Raw genomic sequence first — 14,039 nt, forward strand, 5'->3', positions numbered from 1 at the left:
TAGGTGAAAAACCTTATTGTCCAAGAGTAGTGCTGAATATAGACTGTTCTATTAAAAATACAATTTGAAATATTTAAGATGTATTGCTACAGGCCATTAAATCCCCACTCACATTTACAATGACTAAAGCCTGGAATATTCATCTTGAAAAGCAAATGCAAATAAGTGTGCACTTCTCCAGGGAAGTCATAAGGTTTGACGACATGATGTGAAATGGATAACTGGTCTTTGGTTTAGCAACTAAGACCAATAGATTATCTGTCAGCTGCTCAATACGGGAGCAGAACAAGGAGTGCGATAATGATGGATGGGATGGTAAAGAATGTGAGTCTCAGAAATACAGACTATTGCTATGGTGCCTTCCACTTCTGTACAAATTAGAAAAAGGCACCCTTACCAAGTGATTGTGCCTAGCTTGGGAGCAGACAGTTCTTTTCTACATTAGAAATAGCGTGTCTCTATCTGGTATCATTGTACAATGAACATTTTATGTAATTATTTGCAGTAGCCCAGACTTACCTTCAGGGGCTCTGTGCCCAGTAGCAGACAAGAACTCCCTTGTCTTCTAGGAATGGAGAAAAGTAAGTAAGTCTCATTTTTAACAGACTCAACTACCAGAACCTTCCCTCATTCTAGACAAGCTGGAGGCAGCTAAGGTTCCATTAAATTGGGTCCTATTCTCATTAAACAGAGAAAGGGAAAAAAATACTCTCCAGAAAGACCAAGTGATCAAAATTTTCAGATTTGCTTCTCAGATGTAAATTATTATACCTTCACTTTTTAAGCACAGCTTTTCCTAGCACAGATTTCAAGTTTATTGAAAGTATATCAATTTATCAATATGCCCAATTTTCTCCACACAAATATTTACTTAAAGTGCTTTGTAGAGAGGCCTATAATTATAAAAGAAAGCTACAAATGGTACTATAATGCCATCAACTATTTTTTTAAATGATGGCTTCCTTTGTTTTAAACTTTACCTTTGAAGATTCTTATTAAAAACAGATTATAACTAGCCATCACCAAAGCTTGGGCTTAACTTAACGTTGGCTAAAAGTTAACGTTGGCTAATGTATTAGGTAGCCTTCTAGAATGGAAACACATGACTATCATCTATTCAAACTAAACATACCAACACAATATTGTAAACAAATGAAAAAAATAATATTTTGCTATTTAAAATTAAATAACTGTTAATTTAGCAGTTGTCAAATCTGGCTGGCTCAGTCGGTAAAGCACACAACTCTTGATCTCAGGGTTATGAGTTCAAGCCCCATGTCAGATGCAGAGATTACTTAAAAAATAAAATCCTGGGGCGCCTGGGTGGCCCAGTCGGTTAAGCATCCGACTTCAGCTCAGGTCATGATCTCGCAGTCTGTGAGTTTGAGCCCCGCGTCAGGCTCTGGGCTGATGGCTCAGAGCCTGGAGCCTGCTTCCGAATCTGTATCTCCCTCTCTCTCTGTCCCTCCCCCGTTCATGCTCTGTCTCTCTCTGTCTCAAAAATAAATAAACGTTAAAAAAAAATTTTTTTTTAATAAAATCTTAACAAGAATTAAATTGGGGCACCTAGTGGCTCAGTTGGTTAAGCACCCAACTTCAGCTCAGGTCATGATTTCACCGTTCCTGAGTTCACACCCTTTATCAGGCTCTCTGCTGTCAGTGCAGAGACCGCTTCAGATCTTCTGTCCCCCTCTCTCTCTGCCCCTCCCCATTCCTGCTTTTTTTTCCCTCTCTCAAAAATAAATTTTAAAAACTTTTTAATTAAATTAACAATTGTTTACAGATTAGGAAATTATTTTAGTTCTAAAAAAAAAAAAAAAAAACACCGCTTCAGTATAAAAAGAAATAATGCAAACACATACACACCACATTTATTCTAAAGTCAAGCCTTTAGTACTTTAAAGTAAAATAAAACCTAAATCATTTTTGCAAATGGCTATGTTGATGCCACCATAACTTCTATGCAAGCCTTTCATGAGCTAACAGGCAGAAGTGTTAGAGATTCTCTGCAGTGGGACAGAGATTCTGGCAGCAAAGAAGGGGAGTGGATGAGAATGGCTGCTTGCGAGTCAGCATCTGCTCTAACTTCTAAGCCCAATTTTTTTTTAACTGCAGGACTTCCTTAGGTAAATAGATCTACCTACTGAGATTTCCAGCATAGAGTTTCCAAGAACAATACCACATGCCACAGGGACACAACTGTCAGAATCAAATGAGAAACTCCAAGTCCTACTGAGCGACCTGAGAAGACCAGGCAATGTCCATCTAACAATGCTATCTACACTTCACTGTCGAAATTATGAGATTCGTGGAATTTAAACCAGAAGCTGAAAGCATAGGGTTTGGAGACAGATAGCTCCAAATCTGAATCCCACTTTCAAATTCTAGTTTCACCACCCACGAGCTACAAGAGACCGTGGATAAATTACTTAACTTCTCACAGTACCTTAATTTCTACATATATAAATGGAGATATATAGTACCTACCTCAAACACTGTTATGATAATTAAAATCAGATAATATATATAAAGTACCTTAAAACACTGCCTGGCATATTAAACATATTCAATAAATGTCAGCCATTATTATTATTATTATTATTATTACCAATAACGGTGGTTTCTTTATTTATCCTCTGATCCAGAAACTCTACTTCTGGAAATCCACCTACAGTAGATTTCTACAGTAGAAACACCTGCACAAACTACATTAGAAGCACAAAATTATTATAATTATAAAAATATATAAAAATTATTATTATTATTATTATTACAATGTTATTTACAAAGGTGAAAAGTTAGAGGAACCTAAATGTATACCAGGAAGAAAGCTATTGAGTGATTTATCAAACAGCCAACCATTCAGTATAATATTAATCTATTGCTAAGAAACACATTAGGAATATAATAAAGAATTATGGAGGGGTGCCTGGGTGGCTCAGTTGGTTAAGCATCCGACTTCGGCTCAGGTCATGATCTCATGGGTCATGAGTCTGAGCCTGCATCAGGCTCTGTGCTGACAGCTCAGAGCCTGGAGCCTGCTTGGGATTTTGTATCTCCCTCTCTCTCTGTCCCTTTCCCACTCACACTCTGTCTCTGTCTCTCTCAAAAATAAATAAACATTAAAAAAATTAAAAAAAAAAAAAAAGAAATATGGAGGAAAATGACTTTGTGTTTATAGGCTTATAAAAAGTGGGAAAAAAGCCAAGATTTAAAAACCAAACGTACAACACTATAACAATGTAAAATTATATTTAAAATGCATATAAAAAACAATAAGCAAGTAATACACCAAAATCCTAATAGTGGATGTGACAAGAGAATGGGGTTTTGAGTGACTTTTTTTCTTTTCCATACTATCTATCACGTAGTCACATTAATTTTATAATTTTAAAGTTAATTTACTTTTAAATATGTTTAACTTGCTAAGACATATCTACTAAATAGGATTATTCAAATGATAATAAAAGTTAAACCACAAAAATACATTACTGAAGTGGGTAAAGTTCAAAACAGAAATTATGAACAATCAAATACTAGGGGCACCTGGGTGGCTCAGTTGGTTGAGTGTCCAACCTTTAATTTCGGCTCAGGTCATGGTCCCAGGGTTGTGGGATGCATCCCTATGTCAGGCTCCATGCTGGGCACCGGGCATGGAAGCTACTTGAGATTCTCTTTCCCTCTCCCTCTACCCCTCCCCTGTGCACGCTCGCTCTATCTCTCTCTAAAATAAAAGTTTTAAAAAATGTTGTTTTAATTTCAAATATTAGCACTCAAAATAAAAATATTACTTTTTTTAGTTTTTGCAAGTATTTTTGTTACTGAGGTACAGTTGACATACAACATTATGTTAGTTTCAGGTATCCAACAAGGGCTCAAAATTTGTCTGTATTGAGATATGATCACCACAATAAGCCTAGTTAACATCCATTACCACACATGGTTAAAGAATTTTTTTTCTTGTGATGAAAAGTTTTAAGGCTTACTCTCTTAGCAACTTTCAAATATGCAACACAATAGCAATAACTCTAGTCACCATGCTGTACATTACATCGCCATCACTTATTTTTATTTTACAACTAGAATTGTATACCTTTTGACTCTTTTCATCCATTCTGCCCGTGCCTCACTCCTGCCTCTGGCAATCACCAATCTGTTCTCTGTGCCTTTGAGCTTGCTTTTGTGACCAATAATGACTCAAGTATCAAAACTTGTGAATTATTTACTTTTTAAACTAAGCTAGAAAGGATTCAAATTTATTACTCTAATGTCTTCTCATTTACCTGCATCAGAAAGCGGGGTGGGATTTCTGCTACACCACTGGGAACTGACCATAAGTCTGGGTTCCCCATGAATGTATGTTACACATGAAATCTTATCTGTCACATAAGTCACAGTGGAAAGAGTTCCAAACCAGAATTCTTTGAGGAGTGGCATCACTAGAGATACCTTCCACCTGGGAAGGGAGTAAGCAGCCTGCCTTTCTTCTTACTATGGCCAACAATTAAATTTTAAAAGCCACCTTTCTGCTTACAAAAAGCAAGGAGAGGGGGATAGAGGGACTCTAGAGGCAACCAGAGACTAGGAGAAGAACCATCTAAAAATCATTCCACTTCATCACAATGGAGACAGCTTCTTAGCAGACTGGAGGCTAAGAACTTCATTTAATGATTTTCTACTCAACAGTGCTAATAGGAAGTTTATTTTTTAAATAAATTTACTTGACTAAAAAAAATAGTCAATCTAAAAAATAATATTGACTATATCAAAACACAGAAGGTACTCAAAAATGAAAAAAATAATGAATAGGCTTATAGAATGATAGCAGTTGGGGAAATCCTGCTCTAAACACATGGGCTACCTGCCTTTTTTCCAACTGTGCCTGCTTTTTACTTCCTCTGTGTCATTTTATTTTTTCTTCAACCTGTAAAGTCATCTTCTCATCCTCCCTCCTAATCTCTGTCTAATGAAATGCTAGGACATAATCAAATGTCAACTTCTCTTCAAAATTACCCAAGACTCCTCATGCTCCCTTAGTCAGGCCATCACCTCTTATAGGTAGCCCAACTGTACCTTGTAGCTCTGCTATGAAGAAGTTCATCTCTCCAAGTAGATGGAATGTTCCCTGAGGGCAGAGAATGCACTGATTCATCTTTAGGCAACACAGAGAACATAACATTGTTTTCCACATATGTCAGACTATATAGAAAATGTCGGTTTAATTGAACTGAATTTCTAAACAATCTGTTCAGAAGATGCATCGAGGTCAGCAGTCATGATCTTGCATTCACCTACACGGAGGCCCCTTGGCACAAGAGAGAGGCTGACTAAGAAGGAAACTACCCCTCCTTTTTTGGCAGAAATGTCAATGTGTCATTTTAAACCAAAGTAATCTGAATTTTCTCTTAAATCATAAGGCATTTGTCCACACTAAATCCACAGGCCTCCTGTACCTCACTAATGTGGGAACTCAACATTTACTAAGAGCAGTTATAATGTCTGAAAAGCAGATCATTCATCGTGCCACTCCTAATTTAATAATTCAGAGCTATATCTTATTTCAGAAAGGATCCAATGAAACTTACATAAATATATATGCCACAACAAGATAAAATGACATATCTGAGAGGAGAAAGAAAAAAATAAAACAAAGGAAAACTGAATGTAGGAAAGATAAGCTGTCCTGGGAGTGAGGTTCATATGCCAAATTAATGTCTTCTATAAGATTCTGCATATTTGTTAGAGGCAGGTCAAAGGTTCATATCTAACATTTCTAGTAGCCAACAAACACAGGGAGAGCCAGTCACATGATTCAATACCCTTAAGATAAAAACAAAAAGCTGTCAGAGAACTGTCTTTCCCTTGGTCCTCATAATGCACAAACAAAGTCCTCAAGGACATATTTGCAGTTGATTTGTTGGAGAACTTTGGACAACCATTCCTCAAAACAACCCTCACAGGCAAACGACAGCACACAAGTTAATAAATGCAAATAATGGAAAAAACAACAATCAGGCCAAGGAAGGGGTCCAGGTACACAGCTCCCTGCAGGTCTAGATTTATTAGAAACAGATTTTATTCTATCTAGACTAACCTAAAATCCAGAGGCTTCGTGCATTCACTTATCTTTAAAATTATAAACAAAACCTGATGCATGTGTCCATTCTTCTTGGGGATATGTCTGTAGTTTTACAACATCCACAAAGCATAACTCAAGAAAAGTTAAGAACCATTGGTCTAAAGAACTAGACTATATATATCCTACAGGCAACCTTCTATAAGCAGTTTCTCCTCCTCACTTCTGAGAAGTGAGGAGCCTGAAGACTACCCCCCCCAGAAAAGCATCTCAAGTACAGCTTCTCTGATGTGAAGTGTGGTGCTCTAAGCTTAACCACTGGCCAAGCTGTGTGTCAACTGTATGATACAATGATATACGACCTTTAATACAGTAATGATGGAACACATAACAATCTGTTTTTCCAGAGAGGTTTCAGCCATGAACAGCTGCCTCAAAGGATTGGTGCTATTTCTTCTGCATAATGTAAAAAGTAAAACAAGTCAACAAAAAAAAACAAAAACAAAAACACAAACAAAAACACCTTTTGCCTATAGATAAAAAATGCAGATAAGCACACACATACACATACACACACACACACACACACACACACACAATTTTTTCTTGATAAACATTATTTTTTTAATTTTAAAAATAACCTTTCCATATCAGGGGCACCAGGGTGGTTCAGTCAGTTAAGTGTCCAACTCTTGGTTTTGGGTCAGGTCATGATCTCACGGTTCATGAGATCAAGTCCCGCATCTGGCTCTGAGCTGACAGCACAATGGAGCCTGCTTGGAATTCTCTCTCTCCTCTCTTTGCCCCTCCCCCCTTGTGCTCCCCCCAACCCTTAAAATAAACGAGCTTTAAAAAAAATCTATAAAAATAACCTTTCCACATCAGTTGGTATAAGTTGAGCTATTTTTTTACCTTTTCAATGTTTTAATCTTTGTAAATATTTTGTTATACAGAAAAACAATCACTGCCATAGCTTTAGACACACACACACACACACACACACACACACACTCAGAACCAACCATCCACCCACAGTATCATGGTTAGAATGTTTCAAGGGCACAATGGCATCAAGTGAGGAAGCTGGTCTGTATGACCACTGAGACAGGCTCTCTAAGATGTCATCCATGTAGAAGTCATAGCTCTCCAGAGTCTGGTCCTCAGCATAAGTCCAGAGATATATCTTTGTCAAAAATACACAATTGAGTAGACTCCAGAGAACCAACGCATGCTAAGAGGCTGAAGTGCAAATCAGAATACCAACTTACTAATTAATCACAGAGAATATTCCTTTTCACTAATCAGAAAATTTGCCCTGGAAACCTGGATGCTGGTTTCCCAATGCTAATATACCTGAAATCCTGAATTAATAACCAGTTTACCACAAGTTAGAACAAAGAGAGAGTTTGGGGGATACCTAATAAATTATCCATATCTAACATATGCCTTTCTAGTGATCAAAATTGTGGCTTTCATATGAAGACTCTCTCTTCCTAAGATATTGTTGCCCTAACAATGCAGACTTTTTGGTCTCTAAGCTTTCTTTTTCCACATCATTTTCTCCATTCAGTATTTCTCTAGACAGGGTATAATACAACTGATGGAGTTCTACCTTACATGCATTATTATCCCTATTTTTCAGACTAAAAATTCCCAGATAAAGTTGACTAAGCAACTTGTCCATGATCACAGCCAGTATAAGGCAGAGCAGAGATTCAAAGCAAGATCTCAAAACAAAGCCTGTGCTTTTAACTTAAAGTAAATAATGCCTTCAAAGTGTCTTTCCCTGGGCCTCCCACCTCCCAGTCTGATTTAAATGCTTTTCCTCAGTGTTCCCATAATACCCTAAGCATGCTCCAACTGTAATTTTTGGTTACAGATCTATCTCTCTACACTGAAACTTTGTGAGGATAGGAATCATGTCTCATTCACCTTTGTATCCCTAGTGTGCTATCTATCTAGGCAAATATGCAAACTAATTTGTCCAGCAGTTTAATATAAAAATCACCAAAATGAAGGCCTTGAACTTGCCTTACAAAGGTCACATCTTAAGCCCATCAACAAACATCTCATCTAAAAAATGGGATGAAATGTACATATACAAGGTGACTTAGGTCTTTTCTATGAAATTTAAAAAGCAGTATCATCACAGATGGGCCCTCATTTTTTATAGCCCATCTTATTAGTTTGAATTATTAGAAATAAAATTAAAGTCCTCATTTATCTTCTCACACAACATATATAAATAATAGGGAGTTCAGAAAAATCTTCCTCTTTTCTGAAAGGAGACAACTATCATCTATACCAAAATCAAACAGTGGCACCCTCCTCTGGTGAATGTTAAAGGAGCTAAACAACACAAAAGATGACAATTAGATGGGGCTTTTCCTTGAATGAAAAAAAAAGCAAGAGAGAAATCACCTAATATTATCTGTTATTATCACATTCCAACAACTAAATAACTACCTTTTATATCACTTTTCTTATTTTGCCCTAAAACGAAGTCAAAATGAATGAACTGGCTACATACTATAAGAGGTTATAGATAGAATGATTACTCTATTTTTAAGGAGAGTACCTATACATGTAAAATGCTTCTATTTAAATAAAAACATTTATCATGTCCCTTTTCTGGATGATACGTTTACCAGAAGATAATACTGGAAATTTTTCAACCTGAAATCTGTTTAGGTCTGCGATTTTCAGATTTTAGAATATCAACTTAACAGAAAATTTTAAATACTCATTCACTTGCACGTGCAGGATCAAAACATACCAATACAGCACACCCAGGCAAGCACAACCCAAAGTTTCACAACACTAATATTACATCCAGAACTTTAAATTAAAAATAAAACTGTGCTTTCTAAGACCAGAAGCAGATTATCAGCTGCCAATTTTAATTTAAAAATATATAATAAATATAAGCTTTATTAAATGATTTACAATGGTCTAGGCATATACAATGAAAACATAGGCATTCTGATCAAACCAAGAAAACAATTCAGTCATTATATTGGCAACATTATCATTCAGGTATGTGTCTTCCCAGGCACACAGCACCTGTTCCCTCAATTAATTTCATATTTTTCACCTATTATGTGACCAAGGGGAATAGAACCCCACACTACACGAGAAGCTACAAAATCACAACCAGTAAGAATCCTTCATTTTGAAAGACAGAACATAGGGCTAGGGTGGATGGAAAATAGCAAAATCTGATCTCAGTTCTACCAAAGAAATTTTCCCACTAAGTTTGTCTTTCCTGGCAAAGTTGGTTTAAGGTAGATGGGTACACTATCTCGGAAAGATTAACAGAGTGTGGTGGGTGAAATGACTTTGTATCAAAGACAGAATGCAAATTAGATAACCAATTGAGCAAAACAAAGGCCAAAACACAAGCAATTCGTGAAACAGAATGACATCCAGACTTCCCCTACAGCTCACCAGAGACCAGAAGGACCAAGAAGAGAGTTGGAGGGAAAGTTGGATGCCAGCACAGAGCACGGGAGGTGGGGTGAGGTGTTAATGAAATAAGGGTGGCGATGGGGACTGGGGGAATATGAGTAAGAAAGTATGCTGCAAAAAAATAAAAAACTACAGCATTGAAACTCTTACAAACTGCCAATTGAGAGAGATGGTGTGGCTGGCCTGGTGCGCTTGAGAGAACGGCGCTGGAGCCACATTTGCCACTCACTTCCCCTGAGCAGATGCCGGAGGACCAGAGCCAACCCTCGCCCGCCCGACCTCCAGGAAATATGAGCCCCGGCGCGCAATCAAGGTGCCGCAGAAATGCGGCAGAGGGACCTGAACCGGCCTCCAACATCATCTCTTGCTCCCAGATGAACACCAAATAAAGGAGTTTAGAAGGAGGGAGACGTCTGCGCGCCCACGCTGACCAGGACTCAGGGGCGAGATCTGGGCAGCCGCCGCCTCTGCAGGCATTGCCACCTCTGCAAAGGCCAGAGGCATCTCGGTCCCGCGCCACGATCCAGCTAAAAGCAGACGACCAGTGAGGCGCTGCTGTCAACTGGCCCGATTGCACTTGCAAAGTTAATGGGAGTTGGGAAGAAGCGCAGAGGTGCCCCTCGGGTTCCTCCTCTAGGAGAATGCAATGGGAAGGAGTCACAGCTTCCTTCATCTTCACTGAGCCCTCACTGACTCGGCTCTGCAGATTTGGTCTCTTTTCCCTAAGAGAATCAAAGATATTTTCTTCCTTCTTTATGCCTAAGCTTGGCCTCAAACCCTAGAACAGGGGCGCTGAGGCCCTGGGCCAAAGTTCCCTGTAGAAACCATAAACTCTCCCCCCCCAAAACTAGCACAGTCATTTGCTGGGTTCTGATCCTGGGAAACCTCATAAATTATGAGGCACAAAATAGGTTATGGGTGACCCTCCGTCCCCCAAATTGGCCACTGAATCCCAAGAGGTCTGGAGCCAGCACTATTTTTTAGCAACTTGAGCCACATTTGGATCTAATGTCTTTGTCCAGCCCCGCACCAGGTCATCACCACGCCCCTCGCACCCAGTTCTTACCCTGCTACGCACACATCCTGTTTACACACACTCACTCAAACAAAACCCCAGAGAACTCCTACCTCGCCCCCATGTCCGTCAAAGATCCCGAAGATGGACGGGTGCGTCTTGTTGGCTAGGTCCGTAAGAACTTCGAATCGGTCCTCCATGTGGTCTCTCCGGCCCTGGATGGAATACACGGCCACGTTGTGGCTCTTAAACTCCCAGGTCTTGGAAAACTCGGCCTCCAGCACGTCGAGCCCCCCGAGCCGATCATTCTGCATGATCTCCGCCACCTTGCCCTTCACCATCTTCACCGCGTCCCGGCTGGACTTGACGATGGTCTTCACCTCGTCCGTGTGGAAGAAGTAACTCCACAGTGCCAAGCTGATGCACAGCAGGAAGAGCGTCTCGGGTCTCAGCAAGAAGTAGCGCATGATGCGACCCAGCAGAGACAGCAAAGTCATTGTATCCTCTATCATTTATTATCGCTACAGCCCCAACCACCAGCAGCGACGCGCGCCCCGAAGGCTCGCCGGGTCCCGGAGCACTGCGGGGACAGCCCGCGGGGAGGGAGGCGGAGCAGCAGCCGGGGGTGGGGGGAGGAGGCTCGCGGAGCCGGGCAGGAGGCGGACGAGCTGGCTGCTCCCAGCCCGCACGGCGAACAGAGGCAGTTTCCCTTTTGTCTCCCGGCCTCGGCGGCACGGAGGCCCGCGCCTTGCGCACCGGCGCCTGTGCCCGCGGACCGCGCCGCCTCCCTTCCCGCGCCCCTTTGTGAGGCGGCGGCCGAGACGGCAGCGGTGGGAGCAAAGCAGCAGCAGCTGGTGCCCGGGCTGGGCTAGAGGAATCAAGTTAAAGTTGCGCCGGGCGAGTCCACCGCGGTGGGCGGGAGAATTCGGGGGCGCTGGCGCCCGCGCGGCCTCTCCGCGGGTGCCCCCTCGCCGCTCTGAGGAGCGGATCAGCAGCAGGTGAGGCGCGGGGCACGAGAGCCCAGCGGGCAAGGGATGCACGTCCCCTCAGTCGCCGCGACAGGGGAGCGTAGAGCCGGCCGAGCGCTCCGATTTCTTCAGACACCCCGGGGAGCCCCAGAGAATAAAAGTTTTGCGGAAGCCTGGGCAGAGGCGGGGGTACGCTGAGCCGGGCGACGCAGCACAATCCGCGCTGAGCCGCAGGCGGCCGGCGGACTCTGCCTGCCTCTCCCCAGAACCTCCCTTCTCCGCTCGGCACCACTCGGCTCCGCTCGCGCGCTCCCTCCTCTGGCCCCGACTCGCGCTCGCCCCGCCCCTCGCGCTCTCGCCCCGCCCCGTCCCGCCCCTGGAGCTGGGACTCCAGGCCCGTTGTGCTCGCGCGGAGCTGTCAAAGGCTGAGGAAGCTCCGCCGCGACTGGCGCGCTTGCAGCTCCGGGCGGTTCAGGCGAACCGAGGGGGAGAAGAGGGGCGCGTCCACTGCCCAACTCGAGTAGCTGTTCTTTCCGCCCTCCTGTGCGGGCTCCCAGGACAAAATAATACTGATTCGGGTAGTCTGAACGTTGGTTTTCTCGGGAGCTACTGTCACCGGCTGGAAAGCAGAGTGCCGCACGTGAGCGTTCCCCCCTCCGGCAGGCAGCACGGTAGTGTGGTCCCCGCCTCGCCAGGCATAAGGCAAGCGAGAAGGGACGCACTTCTCCAGGCTCGCAAAGCGGGGCGGAGAGGATCCGACCATTGGGTTCTGTGACAGAGGCCTGCCCGGATCTCACGAGAGGCAGAGAGCGAGCCTGAGGCCTACAAGCCTCCTCAAGATGGGAAAAGATCCTCCCGAGAACAGCGGGATGTGAGGACACGGAGACACATGGAAGTGCGCTCTGAGGGTAACCTCGGGAGGGGCGAGGATGGGCTGGCGTCCCTGAGGACTGCGGCCGCCCCAGAAGCAGATCACGTAACCGCGAAGGCCTTCCGTGGTCGCAACCCTTCCGCTGAGAGACACGAAGCCTACTGGTGGAGCCCCGGGGCGCTCCTGACCCCGCCGCGGGGCGAGGGCTGTGACTCGGCTGTTGGGAGTTTCAGGATCCCTTTGAAGCTCCAAACTTGAGACTTCCTACCACCTCCTCAACTATCGCGGGAGAAAGTGAAGTTAGGGCGGGAGTCTTTCGATGAGCAGAAGTGAAGGGTCGCACGGGCTTCCAGAAGCCGTCAAGGATAACTTTTTGAAATATGGGCAAGTGTCGATAGCTTTGAAGATTTGGGGGGGGGGGGAGGAATCTATGTACAAATACAGCTTAAAACACAGAAAGAAGTGAGCTTTAAAGGAAAATATTCACTCTCACTACCCCTGTCCAGGAAGAAAAGTGCTGATCTGCAGCTTCCAGTCCGCTAAACCGGAGAGTAGAGGCTGCCTGATCCAAGCCCAGCCAGTGTTGGTCTCCCCAAGCATTCCTACCTTGGTACGATCTCAACTACGGTTTTTAAAAAACAAGAAATAAAAAGGAAAAAAATACTGAGAGGAAATGCACCAAATTTTTCATTGTGGTTAACTACAGTAGTAGGTTATATGTGATTTTCATGTTCTGCTTTGGACTTTTGTCTGCTTTCTACAACTTTTCCAAAATATTTACAAAAGTATAGATTGCCATCATAACCAGAAAAAAAAAACCTTTGACATTTAAATGGCATATACAATATATTGTCAATTATATAAACATGCATAGAAAAGGAAGGAAATATGAAGAACTGTTAACTATGTTATTCTTGACAACTAAGATATGGTCCCCTGTTCTGCTTTGAGCTTTTTTGATATATTCCACCTGATAAACAATTTTGAAATAAATTAAGTCACTGTGTTCAAAAGTCATAAGTCATGAGGTTCCAAAATGAGATCATGAATTCAAAAGTCTTTAGGAACTATAACAAAAGTAATACATTAGTGTTGTCATGAAAACATGAGTTTACAATATTTCTTACTGTAAATTAGCAAATGAGTTTTGGGTGCATTATCAGTTTCTCAGTACATGAATCTTTCTCTAATAGCAAAGGCAACTTCCAGATAAACTGATCAAGATTCTGGAACTACAAGTCGAACTAGTCCCTGGAGCAGAAGTAAAATTCCAAACCTACGGTCCCATCCAGCCTGTCCACAAAATTACTATATTGATGATAGCAGCAGATACTCATGAGAGGTATGACTTGTGTTTCCTCCATACCTAAATAAAAAAGAGAAAGGACCATTCTGGTTTCTCTGGAGATTAAATAGCAAAAGGAGGGCTTGATTTGATTAATAAATCTAGATATCCTATGGATTTTGTAGTGATATGCTTTGACATTTATATCTAAGTAGTTCATTTTTGCGAAAAATCAATAAAATGGTTTTTCAAGCAGACCCTATAGGCATTTTCTTTTTTCTATTAAGCAATTCATATTATTTACATAATAACTTTTAAAGGCCTAAAAAGGCATTTTGTTATAGTTGACTATGAAT

At 42.1% G+C, this 14,039-nt stretch overlaps 1 protein-coding gene across 2 annotated transcripts in view; it reads right to left on the reverse strand.

Moving 5' to 3' along the window:
- PPM1L (protein phosphatase, Mg2+/Mn2+ dependent 1L) overlaps positions 1-11,811 on the reverse strand; it is a 287,828-nt gene extending 276,017 nt beyond the window's left edge. Inside the window, exon 1 of one of the 2 annotated variants that reach the window (XM_049628618.1) lies at positions 10,673-11,811. In XM_049628618.1, coding sequence (XP_049484575.1) covers positions 10,673-11,071 — 399 coding nt within the window. In that variant the 5' untranslated portion in view covers positions 11,072-11,811. Of the gene's footprint in view, positions 1-4,283; positions 6,403-10,672 lie in introns of those variants that run through there. The other variant, XM_049628619.1, reaches the window with a different exon arrangement.
- Between the last annotated feature and the right edge of the window lie 2,228 nt (positions 11,812-14,039).

Source organism: Panthera uncia, chromosome C2 (assembly GCF_023721935.1).
Source record: "Panthera uncia isolate 11264 chromosome C2, Puncia_PCG_1.0, whole genome shotgun sequence".
NCBI classification, from domain to species: domain Eukaryota; kingdom Metazoa; phylum Chordata; class Mammalia; order Carnivora; family Felidae; genus Panthera; species Panthera uncia.